Source organism: Poeciliopsis prolifica, unplaced genomic scaffold (assembly GCF_027474105.1).
Source record: "Poeciliopsis prolifica strain line A6 unplaced genomic scaffold, Auburn_PproV2 SCAFFOLD022, whole genome shotgun sequence".
Classification (NCBI taxonomy): domain Eukaryota; kingdom Metazoa; phylum Chordata; class Actinopteri; order Cyprinodontiformes; family Poeciliidae; genus Poeciliopsis; species Poeciliopsis prolifica.
The window spans coordinates 8,113,417-8,133,081 of NW_026562397.1; the positions used below are offsets into that span (position 1 = coordinate 8,113,417).

The window sequence follows — 19,665 nt, forward strand, 5'->3', positions numbered from 1 at the left end:
TTACAGTGAAATTCTATTGGACTGAAACGCAGCTACTCAGGTGAAAAAACAACTTTTGTTACTTATTAATTGAACTGTGATCCAATTCTAAACGAATGGCTACATGTCCTCTTACATATCTTTTCTTTTCTTTTATTTTCCACTTCTTGGAAAATAAACATTTAGCCAGGAATGTACACTAGATGGCGCTCCTCCGATGCGCCCTCACTGTCAAAAAGGCCTAGAAGAAGAAGTATCACTTGTTTGGACTCCAGGTCAGTGGTGGGAGTGACTTAAATTTGTGTTTTTTATGGTTTATGCGTAGTTTTGATGCGTATGCTTAAAATATGACGTTTTTCTTCATTAGCTGCTAGTGACTGAGTTTTCCGGAAGCGACGAGGAACATCTGCAGAGGTCCTGCAGCTTGTAGGTGCAACTTGCAGCTATTATTAAATGAAGTAAGCAGATGTAGAGCCAGCCATGGCTCCAGAGCGCTCAGCGTCGAGGACGGCACGCGGAACTGTATCAGCTGATCCCGGATCGATAGGTTGAGGCGAGCAGCTGCAGATGTCATCATCGCTTCCTGTGTGAATCTCAAGGCCGTCGCTTTGGACACGTAGCCGTAACTTCAACACGGCCGCAGGAGGAGGACTATGTCCCGCTCCAGCCGCAGGTTCGCCAAGCCTCCGCCGCAGAGCAACGGCGGCTCCCTCCCCGGCTGCGACCGGGCGCGGATCCCCAGAGCCCGGGTCCTGCTGCTGGGTCTGCTCGGCGTCCTGGTGCTGGCGGTGGTGCTGAGTGTCTACCTGTCCAACGACGCCTCCGGCGGACAGGGGAGCCACCTGCCAGCCGTGGATCTGGCCAAGGACAGGGTGAGACACGTCCACAGTGGGAGCCGTAAACCCGAACTTTACCTGGATTAGTTTTGCAAGTCTGTGATAGTTGTTTAAACACAGTTAATTTGAACCAGTTTATTGTTGCAATCAGATCTGAGTAGTTATCGATGAGGATCTGTAATAATCTGGATGATATTTCATCATATCTTTTGCTTTAAAGCCTTTGAGTATCAAATGTCTTCTTTCACTACTGACAAGCTGTAACATGCCTTATGGCAATCTTTTCAGTTAAAGGGGAGTGTTATGAGAAAGTGACTTTACTTGCTATCATGAAATTTCCCAGCTCCCACAGAGCAGCCCCTCCCCCACACCTCCCTCAATCAGCTCCTCCAGACTAGCCTGCAGCAATTAGCAGACACCTGGTGGAACTGAGCTCGTCATGCAAGTTACCTCTAAGTGCAATGTTCCTACAAATGATGTTAACGGCCTCATGGAGGAGCATTGCTGTGATGACATGCAGAAGGCAGAGTGTCAGAAAGAGCTGGATCTTCTTAAAGAGACAGATTTCTTTGTAGGCATGTTTGATATATGCAGCATTTTTATAACAACTGAAGGTAACATAGTTGCTTGATTGTGTTATGAAAGTGCCTGGAAATTGCATAATACCGCCCCTTTAAGGTCCAGCGTTTAGTTCCATCATATAAAATTATAATGCCAAAAGTGATAAATGTAGCTATCATGAATGCATAAAATGATGACGAGCGTCAGCAAAAACAAACAGATGGAAACGTTTCAGTATGGAGCAACAGAACAACTGCATAAATGAAATACTGGTTAATAAAGAGTCTGAGAATTCACAAACATCTTATTCCATTTCTGTGATATTATTCCTGTTTTTATTTCATCTCCTCTCCAACAGTTGTCCCACAAACCCAGTAAAGTCTCTGTGGCCCAGATCCGCCGCCTGGCCTCTTTGGTTGATGGCGCTCGCTTGTGGGAGACTCACCTGCGGCCGATCCTAATAGAGAGGCTCCCAGGGACTCGGGGCAGCCTGGCGGTGCAGCAGGTGTGTGAAACTGAGACGCTTTTCCCTTCGGATACCGACATCTGAGGTTTTGCACCAGCCGATGCCGATCCGATACAGAGAAACGGTGCTGACTCGACTTAAATCGTTTCGTCTTTTAAACACAGACATAAATGTACTGGATTACAAATTTATTTCATAACCACGACACCAGTTCAGCTCACTAAAATGCACCAATAGCTTCACAAGTTTGGTCAAACATAAAAAAACCAACAACTCAAGTTTGTTCTGTCAGTGCAGTCAGGAGTAGAACAGCCAATAAAAAAACAAGTAATAAACTCCCTCTGCTCTGCTTCAGCACATCACCTCCACCCTGTCCTCCCTGTCGGCTGGCTGGTCAGTGGATCTGGACTCCTTCCGGTCTCCGACCCCTCGCGGTCAGGTCACCTTCACCAATGTCGTTGCCGTCCTGGACCCCGCAGCCCCACGCAGGCTCCTGCTGGCCTGCCACTACGACTCCAAGGCCCTGCCTCCGGACCCGCGGGCCCCAGAGAGGGTCTTCCTGGGGGCCAGCGACTCTGCTGTGCCCTGCGCCATGATCTTGGAGCTGGCCGCTGCTCTGGACGCACAGCTCAGATCATTCAAACAGCAGGTGTTTTGTTTTCTGCTATAGGAGTGAGATGCTTGGATTCAGATAGCTGCTGGGGCATCAGGTTACCCTGTTTGTCATTGCTTTATTTTTTTTATTTTGAAGTTTAAAGACGCTGACCAAAGTCTTCTCCCGTTCCGTTCTGCTCTGTTTTTATCGCTCTGTCTCCGTGGCTGCAGTGTGTGCAGAAAACGCTGACTCCAGTCCCTGTCCTCTCCCCAGAGACCGTAATTTACCGTACGCTGTTACTGCAGGAGGGAAACGATGACTCCAGCTCCCGTTTTAGAAAACGGTCTCTTCATGAAATCACTAACTTTTTTCCTCCTGCCCTAGAAACTCCCAGTCACCCTGCAGCTTGTGTTTTTCGACGGTGAGGAGTCGTTCGAGGAATGGACGGCCACGGACTCGCTGTACGGCTCCCGTCACCTGGCCGAGCTCATGGGCAACACGCCCCACCCTGCCGCCTCGTCGCGCACCACCGCGCTGCAGGCCGTGGTGAGGAAGCAGCGACACGAAACAACCAGGGCCATTTATAAACCCACATTTATCAAATTAAAACGGTCGACATGCACAATTCATATCCCGGCTCTTCATAGCCTCAAAAAAAAAACAAGTAACACAAGTATCTTTGCACACTTGAAATAAGAGAAGACTGACTAGCAAGTAACTTTTACAGGTGTTTGAGTCGACATTTCCTTAATATTGATGTTAGTTCCATCAGTAAATTATTTCACTGATAACATGGGAAAAATGTCTTATCAGTAAAATAAATTGCCAATGGAATATTAACTTTACATCAATATTTAGGAAACGTTGATTTAAAGCTCGCACCTGTATCCTGTTGAAAAGTTACTTGCGAGTTACTTTTTGTCTTACTTCAAACATATTTACACAACTAGCCCAACTACTAAACCCCACATTCATAAAAAAAAAAAAAAAAAAAAAAAGCACACGTGTTAAATGTCTTGTGGTTGCATTCTCAGGACCTTTTCGTGCTGTTGGACCTGCTCGGTGGCCCCGACCCGCTGATTGCGAATCACTTCGACAACACAGCACGCTGGTTCGACAGACTGATCTCTGCAGGTGGGTGCAGCGTGCGCCTCGGCTCTGAGCGCCGTAACGGTGATCTGTGGATCTGAACCGCGCTCTTCCCCTTAGAGAAGAGGCTCCATCGGCAGGGCCTCCTCGTGTCTCACCCCTCGGAGCAGACGTATTTTAGGAAAGACGTTTACCTCGGACCCGTTCAAGACGACCACATCCCCTTCCTTCACAAAGGTAAGGCGCGGAAAGAAAAGACAATGAAGCCACTTGAGCTATTGCTTCCCAGACAGGTTGGGAGTTTGACTCTCCTTAAAGATCAAATCCTTTTTTATTTAAAAATATGAGTAAATTAGAATGTAATGGCAGTGAGTGATTCAAGACAAAAATGTCAGAGCACATGTGAATATTGTCTTGAGTGCCATCCAAGCGTGTTCATGTAAACTCAACTTGTTTCGCATTTTTAATGTTAAAACCACAAACATTGAAGTGTTCAGTGGTTTTATGTGATGTGAGGATGAGCGATAATCGTTGCTGTGCTTCTCAGTGAGATTGTGTTCAATTGCCAATCGATAACATTTATAATTTTAGCGCTGCAGGCTTGTTGTTGGTCAGACTCTCATTGCAACGGCGAGGTCTATAAAAAGACAACACGACGCACTGCAGCTCACCGCTGCGTTCGAGCCGGTTTTTGTTTTTGTTGCAGTTTTAAGAACTTTTGTATTTCTTCTCTCCTCCTTTCCCTCCAGGCGTCCCCGTGTTGCACATCATCGCCACTCCCTTCCCTCAGTTCTGGCACACACTGGACGACACGGAGGAGAACATGCACCGCCCGACCGTAGAGAACCTCACGAAGATCATGGCCGTGTTCCTGGCCGAGTACCTGGGCCTCTGAACCGAAAAATGCCAAATACCTCGGAGGAGAACAAAGCCAGCCTCTGGTCCAGCTGATCTGGACGAGTCAGACGAGATGGACCCGGTGTCTCAATGTCCCGTTGAAGCAAATGGGAAAACATGTAGAAAAACATGAGCAGCCTTAACAAGAATTTACCCCCGTCAATATGAAGAAGATGCACTTTATCTTCTTAAAGATGGACTTTCATTAAATCGAGCTGAGCTCTGTCTGTGACGCTCAGATTTCCCCTGGTCACTGAAGGCCTCTCTCACCTGCTGCTTTTAACTTCATCACAATCTTTACTGTAGACGTCCGGCCGCGCTCTCTGGAAGTCCAAATCACTTTTATTTATTTCTTTTTACACTCTGAAGGTCAAAACGTTACACTGTAGCTCATACAGACCAGTTTACCAGCATTGTCCTCGAATTGAACTCAATATTTGACATGAATGCCCCGATGTTGTGTCTAAACGCCTGTGAATCAATTCTGCTGATTATCTCGATTATTTTCATTTTATATCTTCTTTGTGTTGTTAGTCAATAAAATCCTAGCAGTCTTGATGCGTGTGATAAAGAGGAAGAGGAGGGTGGCACAAGGGTGGAGGTGTCGGGCGGAGTCCCCGGGGTGGTGGGCTCTTCGGGGGAGAAGCTTCATTCTCAGAGAACAGGTAGATTTCACCTGAACGTCCTCCAGCGAGGGGAATCTGAAAACTGAGGCAGAAAATACACCGAGTTAGAGACGCTGACGTAATCTTTTAATGACCCAGTTCTACCACGCGAGGGCGCTGTCGCTAATTTAATGCTCAGCTTGGAGCGGCTTTAAAAAGCAGAGAACGAGACCTCGTTAGCGCCGCTGTGGTTGTTTAGCTTCAGGAATTATTAGTTGACCCTCCAGTGTTTTTTTTTTTTTTTTTGCGGCCTCTAGTGCCCCTTATATGAAATTAGGCTGAGAGGACGGAGGTAAGCAGAGGAGGGCGGACATGCGGCAAATATCGTCGAGTCCGGGAATCGAACTCGCGACGGCCGCGTCGAGGACTCGAGGCCTCCAAACGTGGGTCGCGCTATAGCTGCTTGTTCTTCCGAACTTCAGAAAGTGATCGTGTTTGTTTCCCCAGCAAGAGTTTATTCAAATGAAATAAACCCAAGAACGTCAAAGGAGCACAAAAAGATTTAGTCGCAGTAAAAACAAATATAAAATATAATACTTACAGGAAAATATACTACATAAAATCCTCAGGATTGCTTTGATGTCATTCTGAAAATATTTTTAAGATTTATACTTAGGATTGTAGTCATAATTGAGAGACATGTATAGGTGTTAGATCTAGTTATTTTTCCACAAATTATCGTAATGAAAACATTTAACGGCTTATTTGTGATTCGCACTCAGTAATAGTTGAGAGATCCAATATTTCCTAAATACAGATTTAAATATTAGACACAAAGTCTTAAGAGTTGTCCGTAATGTTGAGAAAGTTGTGCTATAATTGTAGGTTTCAGTACATTCGCTTTGATATTGTACAGAATAAAGTTCAGTACAATTTATAAAAACTTTGTTTTTTCCCCCTTTTTTACTCCAGATGCTTTAAGTCATCAAAGCTGAGTTTAACCTTCCTCTGACCTGTCAACATCCACGGCTCGCTCCCTCTGTCGGCGGTTCTTGAACCAGTTGCTGACCTGGGTGGAGGTCAGGCCGGTGGCGGCGGCCAGCTCCCGTTTCTCCTGGGTGGATGGGTACGGCTTTCTGTGGTACCACTCTCGGAGCACGCTCCGCGATTTCTCCTGCTTTACAGATCAGGTCGTTTACTGTTCTGAACATCAGGGATCAGAAACATGTTGGACTGTTGGCAAGTCAACGTTTAATGGGTCATCAGGAAGAAAAAAATGAATTAAATTACACATTCTTTAGCTTTGGTCAGTTCATTTAAACCTGTATTTTCATTTGTTTTTATCGCAGAGCAAATATGGAATTAAAATTGATCCTGCTGAGGCAATAGCAACACTGGCAAACCAGACTTAAATAAAAATATGTTCCATTTGAAGCGTTATCCTTAAGAGAATTTGACATGCAGCGTCTTTGAACAGTATTCAGATCCCCCAAAACTTTGTTAGCGAAAACAGCATCATGAAGTCGAGTGATTAGGTTAAACAAAATCCCAAGAGAATCTGCAGAGAGCCACAGTCAAAATCTGGTGTCGATGCAAGAGTGAGAAAAAGGTTATTTTGATCAGAGCTTGTGCAAACACTTTGCCTGCTGGGAGCAGGAAGTAGGAAGATCCAAAGGATGCCAGCCTGTGGCTTCAACGGGACACTTTAAATCAAAACAAATGACCTAAATCTGATTAAACATCTGCAACACCGAAACACCGAAATGTCTTGTGGTCAGGGGTCACTTTCCTGTAAGTTTTTGACGTGTCCCTAGTGCAACACACCTGAACCAAAAGTCTGCATTACTTCCTCAATATGCAGGTAAATTCTCCAGCGTCCTGATGAAACTGATCTGGCGATTTGAGGCAGAGACGATCTAAACTCTGAGGACTGCAGATGAAGACTTTAGATGTACGAGGCTGTTTCTAATTTAAAAATACTTACAAACTGAAGTGTTGCTGCAACTTATTAATTTGAGATTGTTGAATCTTGAACATTTCAAGAGTCGATGCCTGAACCCAAGAGAATGCCACACTTTCCAGGTTTTTGTTTGTGAAGACAAAACAGAAAAGTAGCAATTATGCACCACTCTGTGTTGGTCCCCCAAAAAAAGGCTCTGGTTCTAACTTTTGAATAATTTTGCGAGGCACTTAGGAGAAGGTCCTGAAAGTAATTAAAGCGTTTTGCTGTTAGAGGGTGAATAAACTAAAGAGCGGTTTTCAGTTTTGTTTTGGAGCAGATTTCTTCCCACCTTGAAGCAGTAGCTGGTCTCCTCGCCGTCCCAGATGGTTTGGGGTAAAGGAAACTTCCTCCTAACTCGGTACTTCCCAACGGCCCCCAGGGGCCGGCCCCGCTGCCTCTCGGCCTCGGCGTAGCGGGCCCGCAGCCACAGCTGCTGCAGGAACGGGTGGCTGCGCGGGGAGAAGAGGAAGCCCTCCAGCTGGGTGTAGAGGTCCGAGAAGCGGCCCTGGTGAAAGGCCACGGCCGCCTTGGCTTTCAGCACGCTCTCCAGCTCCCGGTGGCACAAAGAAGAAGAAGGTGGAAGAGTGCAGAGGAAGCTGGCGAGACGATCCATGTGACCGCCCTGCAGCAGGACCTCACACACACAAATGACCTGCTCTGTTGTGAAGATCATCGCAGTAAAAACAGACCAAAATCTCCTCTACAGCTCAGCTCCTTTGAGAGCTGCAGCCTCCGTGGATCATAGCGGACGAACCAAAACCAAACCAACCAGCGTGAGTGTTGGGATTGAGCATCATCATGCCCTCGGACAGGTAACCTGAGTCCATCAGGGCTTACAATAACACATCAGAGGCCTCCCGCCTCCTCACTTCTCTTGTGCAAACACGAGCCGCCGGCGCACCTTTGAAAGCTCTGGATTGAGCTGAGGATGATCCCAGAGCTTTCTGGGAAAGCTCTGGGCTCCCAGAAAGGCATTTGAATAAAATTTTGTTGACAAATTTTAGGCAAAATCCCTGAACAAATGAGAGTCGGTTGAGCCCTACAGCTCCAACAAAGGGTAAATAGGAGACACAGGCTTTTTTTTTTTTTTAATAAATGTAGTTTATTACAGTATCATGTAATATAAAAAATAGAATGCATTTGAGTAAAAAAAAAAAAAAAACAACAACAAAAAGAAACAAAACAGGAAGAACATTGAAAGACAGACATCTCCCTTTTTAAAAACACAAAAGGACCGACACACAATCTTTGGTTAAATCAAGAGTTAAGTGACTGGTAACAACAACAACAACTCAAGGTTACAAACAAAAGAAAAACAAGCATGCTTTGGTATATTTAAAACAAACAGTCCTGTTTCCATCGACTAAAGCTCAACAGCGGGATAAACTAGAGTTTAAAAAAAACCTCAGAGCTATCCGAGATTTCCTATATGCACCGTTTTCACGAGTCTTAACTTTAAGCTGGGAACCGACTGGTACATGCAATTAAATAGGTACAAAACATACCAATCAGAAGAAAACATAAAAATCACAAACGCAGGTCATTACTGTAACTGGAGGCAATACTGAAGTCCACACTGGATTTGAAAAGCAAACCCGCCTGTTAAAGGGCTTGATTTTTAGGACACAAAGAAATAACTGGCATAATGAAACAACTTCCATTTCTTTATGAGCTGCCGTACAATTCAGCTGAAGGAAAAAATATACATATACAAATTTGAAATGGCACATCCTTAAAATTGATATTTTGCCAAAGTAATTTTTTTGTTCAAATTTGATTGTCCTGAATTAGGTTGGGACATCTTTTTAGAAAATGTTCCTCACTTTAATCGCTCCGTTAAAGCCACAGTTTGCAGCTGCCGGATGAATCAGATGATTAAGTGTGTAGGTTTGATAAGCCAAGTTGAATTCTTCCAGAGAAAACAAGTCAAGGAACGCCTTGAAATCGTCAAACGCCTTGTGATCGTATGTCATGAGCTCAAACAGATGCAACCTATAAATATAGGTCTGGCAAAACCACCGTCAATCACTAAAGGAAGAAAGAGAAAACAAGAAAACAACCACAGTGATATGTTGACCTGGCTTTGCTTTTTCTGCCCCCAGTTTAAATCCAAAACCTTCCAATGTCTGCTAGAAATCTGAAGATGTTTTTTTTTTCTTCAGAGCACTCCTCAAAACCCAGACAAGGATTATTACCTCATGAGAGGAAAATTGAAGTTCGGAAACTAAATCCTAAAAGTTTTACCAGTGGTAGCACTGGGACGAGGTGGGATAGCTTGACTTTTTTCCAAGGAACTTCTGTCTCATCATCAGTTGAGATGGTGACAATTTCAACAAATATCTAACAAACAAACAAAACAAAATAAAAACAACATTTTTTTAAAATAATAAGGTACATACTGCAGCTGTAAGTCACAAAAACCTGCCGTTTTAACAGGGGCGTGTCCACTTCTGACATCCACTGTACATTTATGTACCATACACGAGCAAAAAGGCTTTGACGGCCTGTTTGGTTTAGCGTTTAAATCCGAAGGACCCGGAGCGTCCGGAACCAATGAGTCCCACCGCCATCACGACAGAACGGGAGCGTCAACGTAAACTTTACTGCGAATGAAATGTGCAAAATATACAACGATTTTTTTTTTTTTTTCAAAAACAAAAAGATATGAGATGGAGCAACGACCATGCAAATAAAGTATCACAGCAATTCACAGAGGGTCAAGCTGACGTAGAAATGTTCTTCAAAGTCCAAAGATCTGGTCAGCAACATACAAGTCACACAAAAACGGTGTAACAAACACAAAACAAGATAACATTAAAAACAAAAACAAAAAAAGATACTGTTTAAAATAAGGCACTTATCAGCATCATTGTACTGAGACTTTGGCTGCATTTGATGAGAAACATCACAATCAGAGCAAAACGCTTTAGTGTAATGCACGTCAACGCTTCATTTCATCTCCCAAGTGTTGTGCGACGTAGTGTCCTATAATGCTACACATATATTGCATAGAGTTATAACCTGTTCTTAAAACCCTTTTAGCTCCTGTATCATTATTATCATGATCATTTCAATCACACAATTCAAAATCTGCAAAAAAAAAAAAAAAAAAAACGAAAAACAACTTTACATAAAATGCAACAAACCTGGCTGGTTCGCCAGACTTCAGTAACTGGTTCATATCTGTGAAATACTGTTGTGTTTCCCTTGCAACTAGGAGCCAAAATAAAGAGCATAAAGGTTTTCATGCTCTTCATTTTGGAGTGTTGGTGGCGGAGGAAGAGTCAAAGTCCAGAAGCTCTCGCTGAAAAATGCTCAAGTGTTTTCACTTTACCAGATCTTCTCTCTTTCGGTGGCGCCCCGAGGAAAAACTCCAGGAAAATGTACTGTTGAATTTCCTCAAAATGTCATCCAGCTCTACTCCTCTCTCGAGTAAGATTTTTATTTATGTATTTTTTAAATGTGGCTAAAAACGGCAGAAAATTCCCTTAAAATCGAGTAGGAAAAACCTCAAAACGAAGCGTCTCCAGACACGTTTACACTCATCATGGACGTCGATGTCATTTATTTAGTAATTATTTTTGCATCTAAAGCTGCATCCGACTCATTGTTTATGTTTCTGACTACAGGAGAGCTTAGAATGCAAAGCAAAACTGGGCGAGGAGGCATTCATGGATGCTTGACAAACCTTCCTGGTGAACCACATTTAAGTTGTTTTTCTCTGGATCTCTCCGAGCTTTCAGGAATATTCAGCAAATTTTGAGCGTAGTTGAGGTCAGGGCATTCCTGAAGCCAAACGTTGGCCCGTTTTGTTCTCCTGACCTCAGATTCCGTGTGTTTGGGTTTATTGAAGATCTAGCTGTCAAATCCTCATCTTTGGGCTGAGAAACATTTACTCTCCAAGTAGAAATTCTCACTTTCAGCCTCATTGAAATGAAAATTCGTCTAAAGCTAAACCCTTTCAAAAAAACAAAAACAAAAAAGGATATAATCAGGTAGAATTCATTTTATGGTTGAAAAACAAACACATAATTTTATATCTATCTAATGCTTTTAAAACAAATATGCTGGTAGAAATAAAAACTATATTTTCTATATTTTATATTTCTTTAAAGTGGATCTATTCACTTTTCTGTACTGACGCTTTTAGGTCAGAATAGGTAATGAGGTTAATATGCGTTACGTAACATCGACGACCCTGGTATAAATCGATACTTTCAGTGAGAAGGATGGTTGGATTAAATCTTTAAACCGGTGTGACGTTGATATCCATGAAAAGCGTATGCAAAGTTCTGACTGGAGCTGCCAAACACCGCAAAACGAAACTGCAAAAACATCTCTCAAAAGTGCCAGTCAGGACTGTGAAGACATTAAAACGTTTACATGCCTCATTAATATGCTTGGAGAGTGTGAAGGTAACGTGTCGGGTCGTGAGGAGAAACGGAAAGTGATTCAGAGATTGTTGTCGCCAGCGTACAGTTTTAAGAGACTACAAACCCAGGTCTTCATCCACGGGGACCGACTGGAGCTGAGTGAGGATCTTGGGGTCCCCGTCCATCTCCTCTGGGTCGCCCAGGGGAGACCTGGCGTCCTCGTCCTGCCCCGGCGAGGGGCTCCCCAGCAGGAGCGACTCGCCGCCGGGCAGGCCGAGCAGGGCGGGGTCTACGGGCAGCTCGCCCTTCCCCCGCATGTCAAACAGAGTCAGGCTGGCCGAGGTGGAGAGCGACACGGGGCTCCACGCCGGCTGGGACAGCTGGAGGCTCGGCGCCACGCCGCTGTGCACGGGGCCGAGGGCCAGCATGCTCTCCGGCGCGAGCGCGCTGTGCGTCGTCATGGTGACGGGCTGGTCCGCGAGCGCCTGGCTGGTGGCGACGGCGGAGTCCGGAGCGCAGTACAGAGGGGACGAGCTGATGAAGTTCAAGGGCGAAGCTGCCGGACCGGCGGCGGTCGAGCCGGAGGCGGACGGAGGCTGGTGGGCCACGGGGGGCGCGGAGGGGCCAAGAAGCCCCGCCACGCCGTTGGCAGAGATGGTGGGTGCGTCTGGGACTGGTTTCAGGGGTAAACTGGTGAGCTGGATCCCTGCTGGGATGGTCAGAATCAGCTTCCCCTGCTGGACACTCAGATAAGGACTTCCACCAAGAACGAGGTTCCCTAGAGGAAAACACAATGATCCTGATTTAATGACTTTATGCACATCATGCTAGTTACCTTGCTGAACAACCACAAACTTTATGGAGATGGTAGAATAGTTATTACACATGATTTCATCTGATTTTAAGATTTTGATTATGTTTTACAACATCTAGCCTGCATGTATGGGAACCTCCAAGGGTTCCTTCCATCTTCCCATCAACTTTGACCTTCTGAGTCCCTGCTGGGTAAATACAACCTAAACAAACACACACAATAGAAGAATAGTTTGTGTTATTTTGCCAAAGATGAAAGAGAAATTTTACAGCCACTAAAATCTGACCCCACTTCTTCTTTCTCGATATGATGGCGATGGCAAACAACTGAAGGAAGCCTACAGCCACCAGCTGGTAACCTGATGATATTTCATTATGTGAAAAAGAAACTTGTGCTCAGCTTTCATTTCCTTTAGTGGTTCTTGATGCAGCGCCCCCACAGGCGAGAAGAGGGAATGGATTCTTCAAATTATTTGGTTCACCGCCGTGTGAAAGCGAACCGCACAAGTGGAAAATATAGCAAATGTTGCAGTTTTAGTCCCCAATCGAACAGAATCTTCTAGACGATCAGGTGTGAAAAGACCCCGGATGTCAAGCTGTTTAATGGGACTTTCTGTTGCTTTCTTTCTGCAGAGGTTGTCTGGCACTCTTCCATGAAGATCTGATCCACAATAAATAATTTGTTGCCTCTCAAGGTTAACTTAACTTTTACATTTTTATAGAATCCAAAATATATTTAATTCCTCATATGTTAAATGAAAACCCATCAAAGAATCCAACTAAAGGCCAATGATAAATCTCATTTTCCAATGACACACGCTTACCTGTTGGAGAGGAAGGCAGCTGGATGATCCCAGGGTTCAGCAGCTGCACGGCGGGGGCCACGCTGCTCGGGTTCCCCACTCTCTGAATCGAACTCAGTGGGTTTATCCGCAGCGGGGTCTGCGGAGCCCCTCCGGATCCGGGAGCCGAAGCCAGGATCTGCAAGGGCAGCCCGGCCGAGGGGACGGAGAGAGCCGGGCTGGCCGGCACCACCTGAGGGAAAGAGACGTTGGAGGAGGTCTGGATGGAGGAGACGGGGACCAGCTGAGGCATGGAGAGAGAGACTAACTGTGCAGGGGTGCTGCTGCCTTTGGTGTGCGACACCGGCACTACTGGAGTTGGGGAAGACGCGGAGAGAACCTGCGGAGTCTGGATTTTGGAGTTTATTTGCTGGAGGGCAGCGTTGCTTAGCTCTGACACCGAAACCACAGTCGCAGCAGATTCAGATACAGTTGTTGGGGGCTCTTTCTGCTGCTCTGGTGGTCTGCCACCCGGGTTTTGAGTTTGAGGGTTTTGGAATGGTGGAGCCGACGAGGCGAGTGGGGATACTGGGACGAGCTGAGGGCACTGGGATCCTAAAGACGTCTGGACCAGATGGGATACTGGTGCACAGTGGATGGAAGGCACAACTTGGGGCAAAGAGATGACATGAGGGGCGGAGTGGATGGAAGAAACCGACGAGGGAAAAGCCCCCTGCTGACTGGGAGCGTTAGAAATAACTACGCCTGCGGAAGACAGAGGCGCTGTGAGGGAGAGCGGCTCTTGATGTTGTGGGTTCTGGGTCAAGACTAGAGATGACAGACTGACGGGAGACGACAGAGCTGGTGGGGAGGGCGACAAAGACGAGGAGGACGGGGACACCGTCTGGCTGCCTCCCTCCGATTCACAGCGGACGAGAAAATCCATGTTGTTGCCGCTCTTTGCTATGGTTTGAAGTGGAGGAGAAACGATGGCGGAGGCCTCGGAAGATTGCATGTTGCTGCTCAGAACTGCCGCCTTGGCCCCCGCCGCCTCCTGCTGCCCTGCGCTGACCCCCGGTTTGGCTATGACCTGAGCGCCGTTCAGGATCAGAGGAGAGCTGGTGGTGACAGGACTCAGCGTGACCGTCTGGCAGTCACCCAGACTCAGGCCGTTGATGATGACGCCGGCCCCGGCGCCGGAGATCAGAGAGTTTCCGTTCAGCAGCAAAGGCTGCGGCGCTGTGAGGAAGCCGCTGGAGCTGTTGAGGATGAGCTGGCTCCCGGCGCTGCAGGGGACCGCCGAGACGGAGATGATGGACGCCCCGGAGCCAACGGGCTCCTCAGGTTTGTCCGCCGCTTCGTCCATGACGCTCGCCTCGTCTTCAGTGCTGTGGTTCCCATCGGACTCACTGAAATTTGATGCAAAATTAAACACATTTTTACAATTATTTCTGCTTTTGAGAAAATATGAAGTTCAGGTGCGCTGCAAAAACACCAAGTCACAGCAAATGTCTTGGTCTATTTCTATTGCAAATATCTTGGAACAATTGAAACAAGACAAAACTGACTCACAATAAACTTCTTTGCAAAATATAGGAGCTTCTTTTATGTCAATAACTCCATCAGATTGATGAAGAAGTTTCACTTCCACTGGCAGATTATTTCACTTTCAACATAAGTGTGTATATTGTAATTTTATTTTTGTCTTGTTCTATGTGAAATAAATCGCCAGTGGAACTGAAACGTTTTCATCAATATTATGGAATTATTGACATAAAACAAGGCACTTCTTGCCTTAAAATTATTTCAATTAGTTTTGTCTTATTTGAATTGTACCAAGATATTTGCACTGGAAACCAGACCAAAACACTCGGCAGGACTTTGTGTTTTCGCAGTGCACAGAGAGTTATTGCCTTCCTGTTTTGATGAAAAGCAGATACGGCAGTATTGAAAATCGCAATCATTTGTGTTGAATTGCTGATAGACATTGAATGTAAATCAGAGAGATTTTGTGCTGGTTGGATTTAAAGCTCATATTTCTAGAGGCAAAAGAAAATGTGTATAAGTTTCTCCTCTACTTTAAAACCGCAGCACAGTCAACCATTATTCAACGCCCTGCTCCTCCAACCTAATAACCAACCAGGCATGACAGCAAGCAGGAAGCCAGAGTCCTAAAAAAAATCCTTTCTGGTGCTGGTTTGGGTTCGTCTGTGTCGTTTTGACTACACAGATTCGCTGAGATGCTCGGCCGGACCACCACAACCACTGAGATAAGCCCTCTGTGCTCTGTTTTATCTCTTCACAAACAGATCACCCCTGTTTGGAGAAACACTGGTTGCAAAAAAAACAAAAAGAAACAAGAGATGCACCAATTATTCTGCCAGAGACAGGAATCAGCGCCACTCTTCATTAAATAAAAACCAAGAACACACACACACACACACACACTTTTACCCCCTATATAAGTCGGCTGAAAATAAAACCAGAGTCATGTTCTCTGACGCACTTCTGTGAGCTTAGATAAAAGCTGCAGATAAAGGCTTCCAAACATAAGTGTGTATATTGTAATTTTATTTTCTATTCAATTTAAAGCTGCTACTTCTATCAAGTACTGCACAGGGCATTTTTTTCTTTCACAAAAGAGGAGAAAGAGTCAATAAAAATAATTTTGAATCAGTGAAGATTGGATCCACTGGATGAGACCTGCAAGAAACTGAATAGCTTCTTGAAGCATATTTGATTTGGTTGCTGCGCTATGATTAGTCAGCACAAAAGCTACTGGTTATTATGCTACTGACTTATCCTTCCCCACTAAAAACAAACATTTCTCATTTCCAATTGCAGTTTCAAGAATTCCCGATGAGAAAGTAAAAGTACGCTGGACGTCATTATACGTAAGCTGAGGACGATTGTTGAATTCTCCTCCGACCAAATCTGTTTAATTTATCTGATGGTGAGTCACTTTTTTTAATTACACCAACCAGAGTCAGACGCTGAAGGTGGCAGACCTGATGGATGCTGTGTTGGAGGGTTCGTTGAGATACAAAACACAACGCAGTGACTTCAGAAACTGGGAAATCTACTGTCCTACACTCTGAAGAGATCAAAATAAAATGATTTAAAAAAAAGACACTATGTTGAGCTTGCGACAAAAATGCAGGAGAGAGGCATTTGATCTTTCAAGTTTTCTTCAAAGTAATGTGAAATAAATCTCCTGTCCTATTCTTGTAAATTCAATATTGTGTATCTTCTTCTTGTGACTTTTTTGTATCTCTCTCTCTTTCTCTCAAAATGTCGCCAGGCCTTTAGTGAGAGGACGTCGAACCCGCGACGTCCTCTCACTATATATATATATATATATATATATATATATATATATATATATATACACACATATATGTGTGTGTGTGTGTGATTTTAACTTTGTATTTCAATGTGAATTTGGTGACTTAAATGACCAGAATTACAATATTTAGTTGTTTTTTTTTTAAGTGTTGCTTTACCATAAGATTTGGTAGAAATTGGTTATAAATAGGCCTGGGTGCAAAAAAAACAAACAAAAAAACAAAACAAGAAATCTTCATTAGGCAACGGCGGTGGGTAAATATTGCTCTACATGTGATCAGCGTATATGCCAATCAGAATAAAATTGAGATTTCCTATTAAGAAACTCTATGACAGCGTGGTTGGATTTTTTTTTTTTTTTACTTTAACTTTTCCTCATTAAACTCTTTTTTCCCCTCTGCTGGTTCTTTAGGAGCATCAATAAATGTCAGTATTTTTCTGACAATTAACACCACAAGGTCTGATCCATCCCTACTGCAGTGTATAAAATGAGAGATCTCAGGCTGTGCAAGACCTGATTCTGCAGGGTTGTTGGGTTGTTTTTGTTTGTTTTTTCTTTTCCGCACACTCTCTCTGGTGAAAGGTTTCCACCAACTAGTTTCCCTGACTCTGAAGGCGGCAGCGCAGTGCAGGGTTTCAGGAAACTTGAGCCACCGTGGGCCCATCCGGATCTCACATTTCACAACAAAGCAACACGCTTCAGGTTTTCAGATGTGTGACTCCACTGCTTCCAAACCAACTGCAATAAACCAGCGTCTAAACACAGTGGCTCGTTTTTCGCACTCCAGTGAGGGCGCGCTGTGTTTTTTCTTCAGGTTTTAAGAGCCTTTCTGCGTTTCCACCGCTTCCAAACAAAGGACGCTGTTTGCAGCTTATGTAATTGAACGTGCGCGTATGCATGCAGCCCTTGCCTTTTGCTGTGGGTCCCGGACGGGGTCCTGTCTCTCTGCCTGCGGTTCTTGAACCAGTTGCTGACCTGCGTGAGGGACAGTCCGGTGACTTTGGCCAGGTTTTTCTTCTCGTCCGGAGTGGGGTACCTGTTGCTCTTGTAACATTCCTTCAGAGCGTTCCGGGACTTCTCCTTGAAGCAGTACACGGTCTCCTCCCCGTCCCAGATGGTTTTGGGCAGGGGGAACTTCTTCCGGAGCCGGTACTTGTCCACGGCGCCCAGGCTGCGGCCCCGGGACCTCTCCGCCTCCTTGTAGCGGGCTTTGAGGTACAGGTCCTGCAGGAACCCATGGTTAGAAGGGTGGAAGTCGTAGCTCTCCAGGATGGCGTACAGCTCCTTGAACTCCTCCCGGTGGAAGGCCACCAGCGCCTGGGCCTTCAGCAGCGTCTCGTTGCCACGTAGCAGCTCGGACGCAGGAGGTATGGTGGAGAGGAACCTCCACAGGCGATCCACATTACCCGCCTGCAGCAGGGCCTCGCACAGACACGAAACCTGGTCAGTGGAGAAACTCAGGGCCGACTTCTGGAAACTTTGGAGCAGATGTTCCGACACTCGAGCGGTTTCTTTGTCTTCCTTGGACTCGGCTGCTGACGGCTCCTCTGGGCTGTTCTCAGATTGTTCTGTAGACTCTAAAGACAAGGAAGCCATTTTCACTTTAACTTTTTTTTCCCCCCACTAGTAGTTCCTCCTCCCCTGTCTCTCCCTCCCTCTCTCTCTCTTCCTCCCTCCCTCCGCAGCGCTGCGTTTTTCCCGTCCTCCGCTCCGCCAGCAGACCGATTAATGTGCCTCCAGGCCAGGAGCAGACACGCCCCTCTCTCCTCTCCACTGCTGTCGGCACGATCCGACCCCTTCCAAATGTGATCTCAAGCTGCAGCTTTAATTAACTCCAACAGGGACTGTGTGTCTCAGGAGCCCAATTTGCCCCTAGCATTTCTGAACAACCATCGGCGCTCATACGCGCTTCCAGAACTTTCGATGGCAGTCGCCCAGGGCGGCAACGGAGAGGCAAACAAGGCGCCCGATAACTGTAAACTTTTGACATGTAAAAGTTTGTTGAAAGTATTCAGTGACCTCTGTTGTTTCCTGTAAACAATGTATTTTGTGTCCATCTTATTTGTCTTAAGTTGGTGAAAAATGTCTCATCATTTTTTGCTTTATCAGCAACAAAATGGATAAGGCACCATTATCACTACTTCTCACCACTAGCTCTACTATTAGAGCAGCTCATGGTGGAGGTATTTTCACTACCTCCACCATTATAACTGTGTTTGCTTGCCGGTAGTCGTTCTTCCAGGTGCGAGTGAACATTTGGGTCAAAGTGAGACACGGTGGTTGCATTATGCTCAGGGGTCGACTATTCTCAAGATGGAACAGGGCTTTTATTGAAAGATGGATGAAATTATAAATGACCCCCCAAAACTTCAAGTGTCTGCTAGCTATTGTAAGAATAAAGAGAGCTAAAATCTTTTCCTGCACAACAATGAGTCTAAACAGACTCCTAAATGAAGGCTTATCTGCATAAAAACAGAAGATACCAGAACTGCAGCTGTATTAGTCCTTACATCGTTTATGATTTATCTTTTCCCACTGGATCAAACGGTTGAGCATTATGCCAACGCAGTCTGCACAAACACATACCGATAGGCCAAAATGGCTCCACCAGCTATATGGATCAAGATGATTTTTGCATTTGACAGGAATTTTTATTTATTTATTTGACAAATGAATGAGTCTTCAGAGATGCATTGCTTTCCTCATGATTTGCTTTTGTTTACGTTGTGATAGAAGATGATGAAAATATATAAAAGCCTGAACTATACGGAAGAATGACAATCCCTGTGTTAGATGATCTCTGGAGACCTGCATCCACTGAGTACAAGAATGTAAATATTCAGGTAAATATGCCGGTTAAGGGGATTTCTCTTGTCCCTCTTCCTGTTAATCCCATATCCTTACCACTAATCTGCACTGTTCTTAATGTTTATGTGACCTTGCAGGAGGATTAATGAATTGAACAAATTTACAATTTAGCTTAGTTTTCTTTCTTCATCGATAAAAGCACCAAATTGCGGACAAAGAGAAGCTGTAATTCTTCATATTCTATCACCATCCACTGGCCCAGTCAGTTTGGTCTAGTAAAGTATATTTTTCACTGACTTCTAACACACTGCTCCCAATATAATAATAATAACAATAAAGGTATAGTTTTAAATATTTATCCCAATCCAAAGTCATGAGAGTTTTAGATATTTCAGTACACTTTGGAGGTGTAGGGGAGGAATAGCGCCCCCTATAGTTGCAGATGATTGAAGAGTCAGAAAATGGGGCCATTTTCACCGCTTTTCAAACCACATTTGCACTTTCACTCATGCA

At 45.0% G+C, this 19,665-nt stretch overlaps 3 protein-coding genes and 1 long non-coding RNA gene across 4 annotated transcripts; 2 read left to right on the forward strand and 2 right to left on the reverse strand.

Moving 5' to 3' along the window:
- Positions 1 to 161: 161 nt before the first annotated feature.
- Positions 162 to 4,979, forward strand: qpctla (glutaminyl-peptide cyclotransferase-like a). The gene is made up of 8 exons (XM_055045599.1): positions 162 to 254; positions 347 to 851; positions 1,735 to 1,881; positions 2,198 to 2,491; positions 2,822 to 2,983; positions 3,472 to 3,571; positions 3,647 to 3,763; positions 4,276 to 4,979. Exons 2-8 carry the CDS (start codon positions 633 to 635, stop codon positions 4,419 to 4,421), a joined length of 1,185 nt encoding a protein of 394 aa, XP_054901574.1. The 5' UTR covers positions 162 to 254; positions 347 to 632; the 3' UTR covers positions 4,422 to 4,979.
- On the reverse strand, positions 4,961 to 7,846 carry six9 (SIX homeobox 9). Its single transcript, XM_055045600.1, has 3 exons — positions 7,320 to 7,846; positions 6,042 to 6,202; positions 4,961 to 5,131 (listed from the first exon to the last, which is right to left on the reverse strand). Exons 1-3 carry the CDS (start codon positions 7,701 to 7,703, stop codon positions 4,969 to 4,971), a joined length of 708 nt encoding a protein of 235 aa, XP_054901575.1. The 5' UTR covers positions 7,704 to 7,846; the 3' UTR covers positions 4,961 to 4,968.
- Positions 7,847 to 8,170: 324 nt separating this feature from the next.
- Positions 8,171 to 19,149, reverse strand: six5 (SIX homeobox 5). The gene is made up of 3 exons (XM_055045608.1): positions 17,255 to 19,149; positions 13,041 to 14,407; positions 8,171 to 12,181 (listed from the first exon to the last, which is right to left on the reverse strand). The coding sequence occupies exons 1-3, from the start codon at positions 17,938 to 17,940 to the stop codon at positions 11,520 to 11,522; spliced, it is 2,715 nt and encodes a 904-aa protein (XP_054901583.1). The 5' UTR covers positions 17,941 to 19,149; the 3' UTR covers positions 8,171 to 11,519.
- Positions 14,215 to 16,073, forward strand: LOC129369935 (uncharacterized). The gene is made up of 3 exons (XR_008607003.1): positions 14,215 to 14,342; positions 15,843 to 15,892; positions 15,983 to 16,073. It is a non-coding gene; the product is annotated as an uncharacterized LOC129369935 (long non-coding RNA).
- Positions 19,150 to 19,665: the final 516 nt, after the last annotated feature.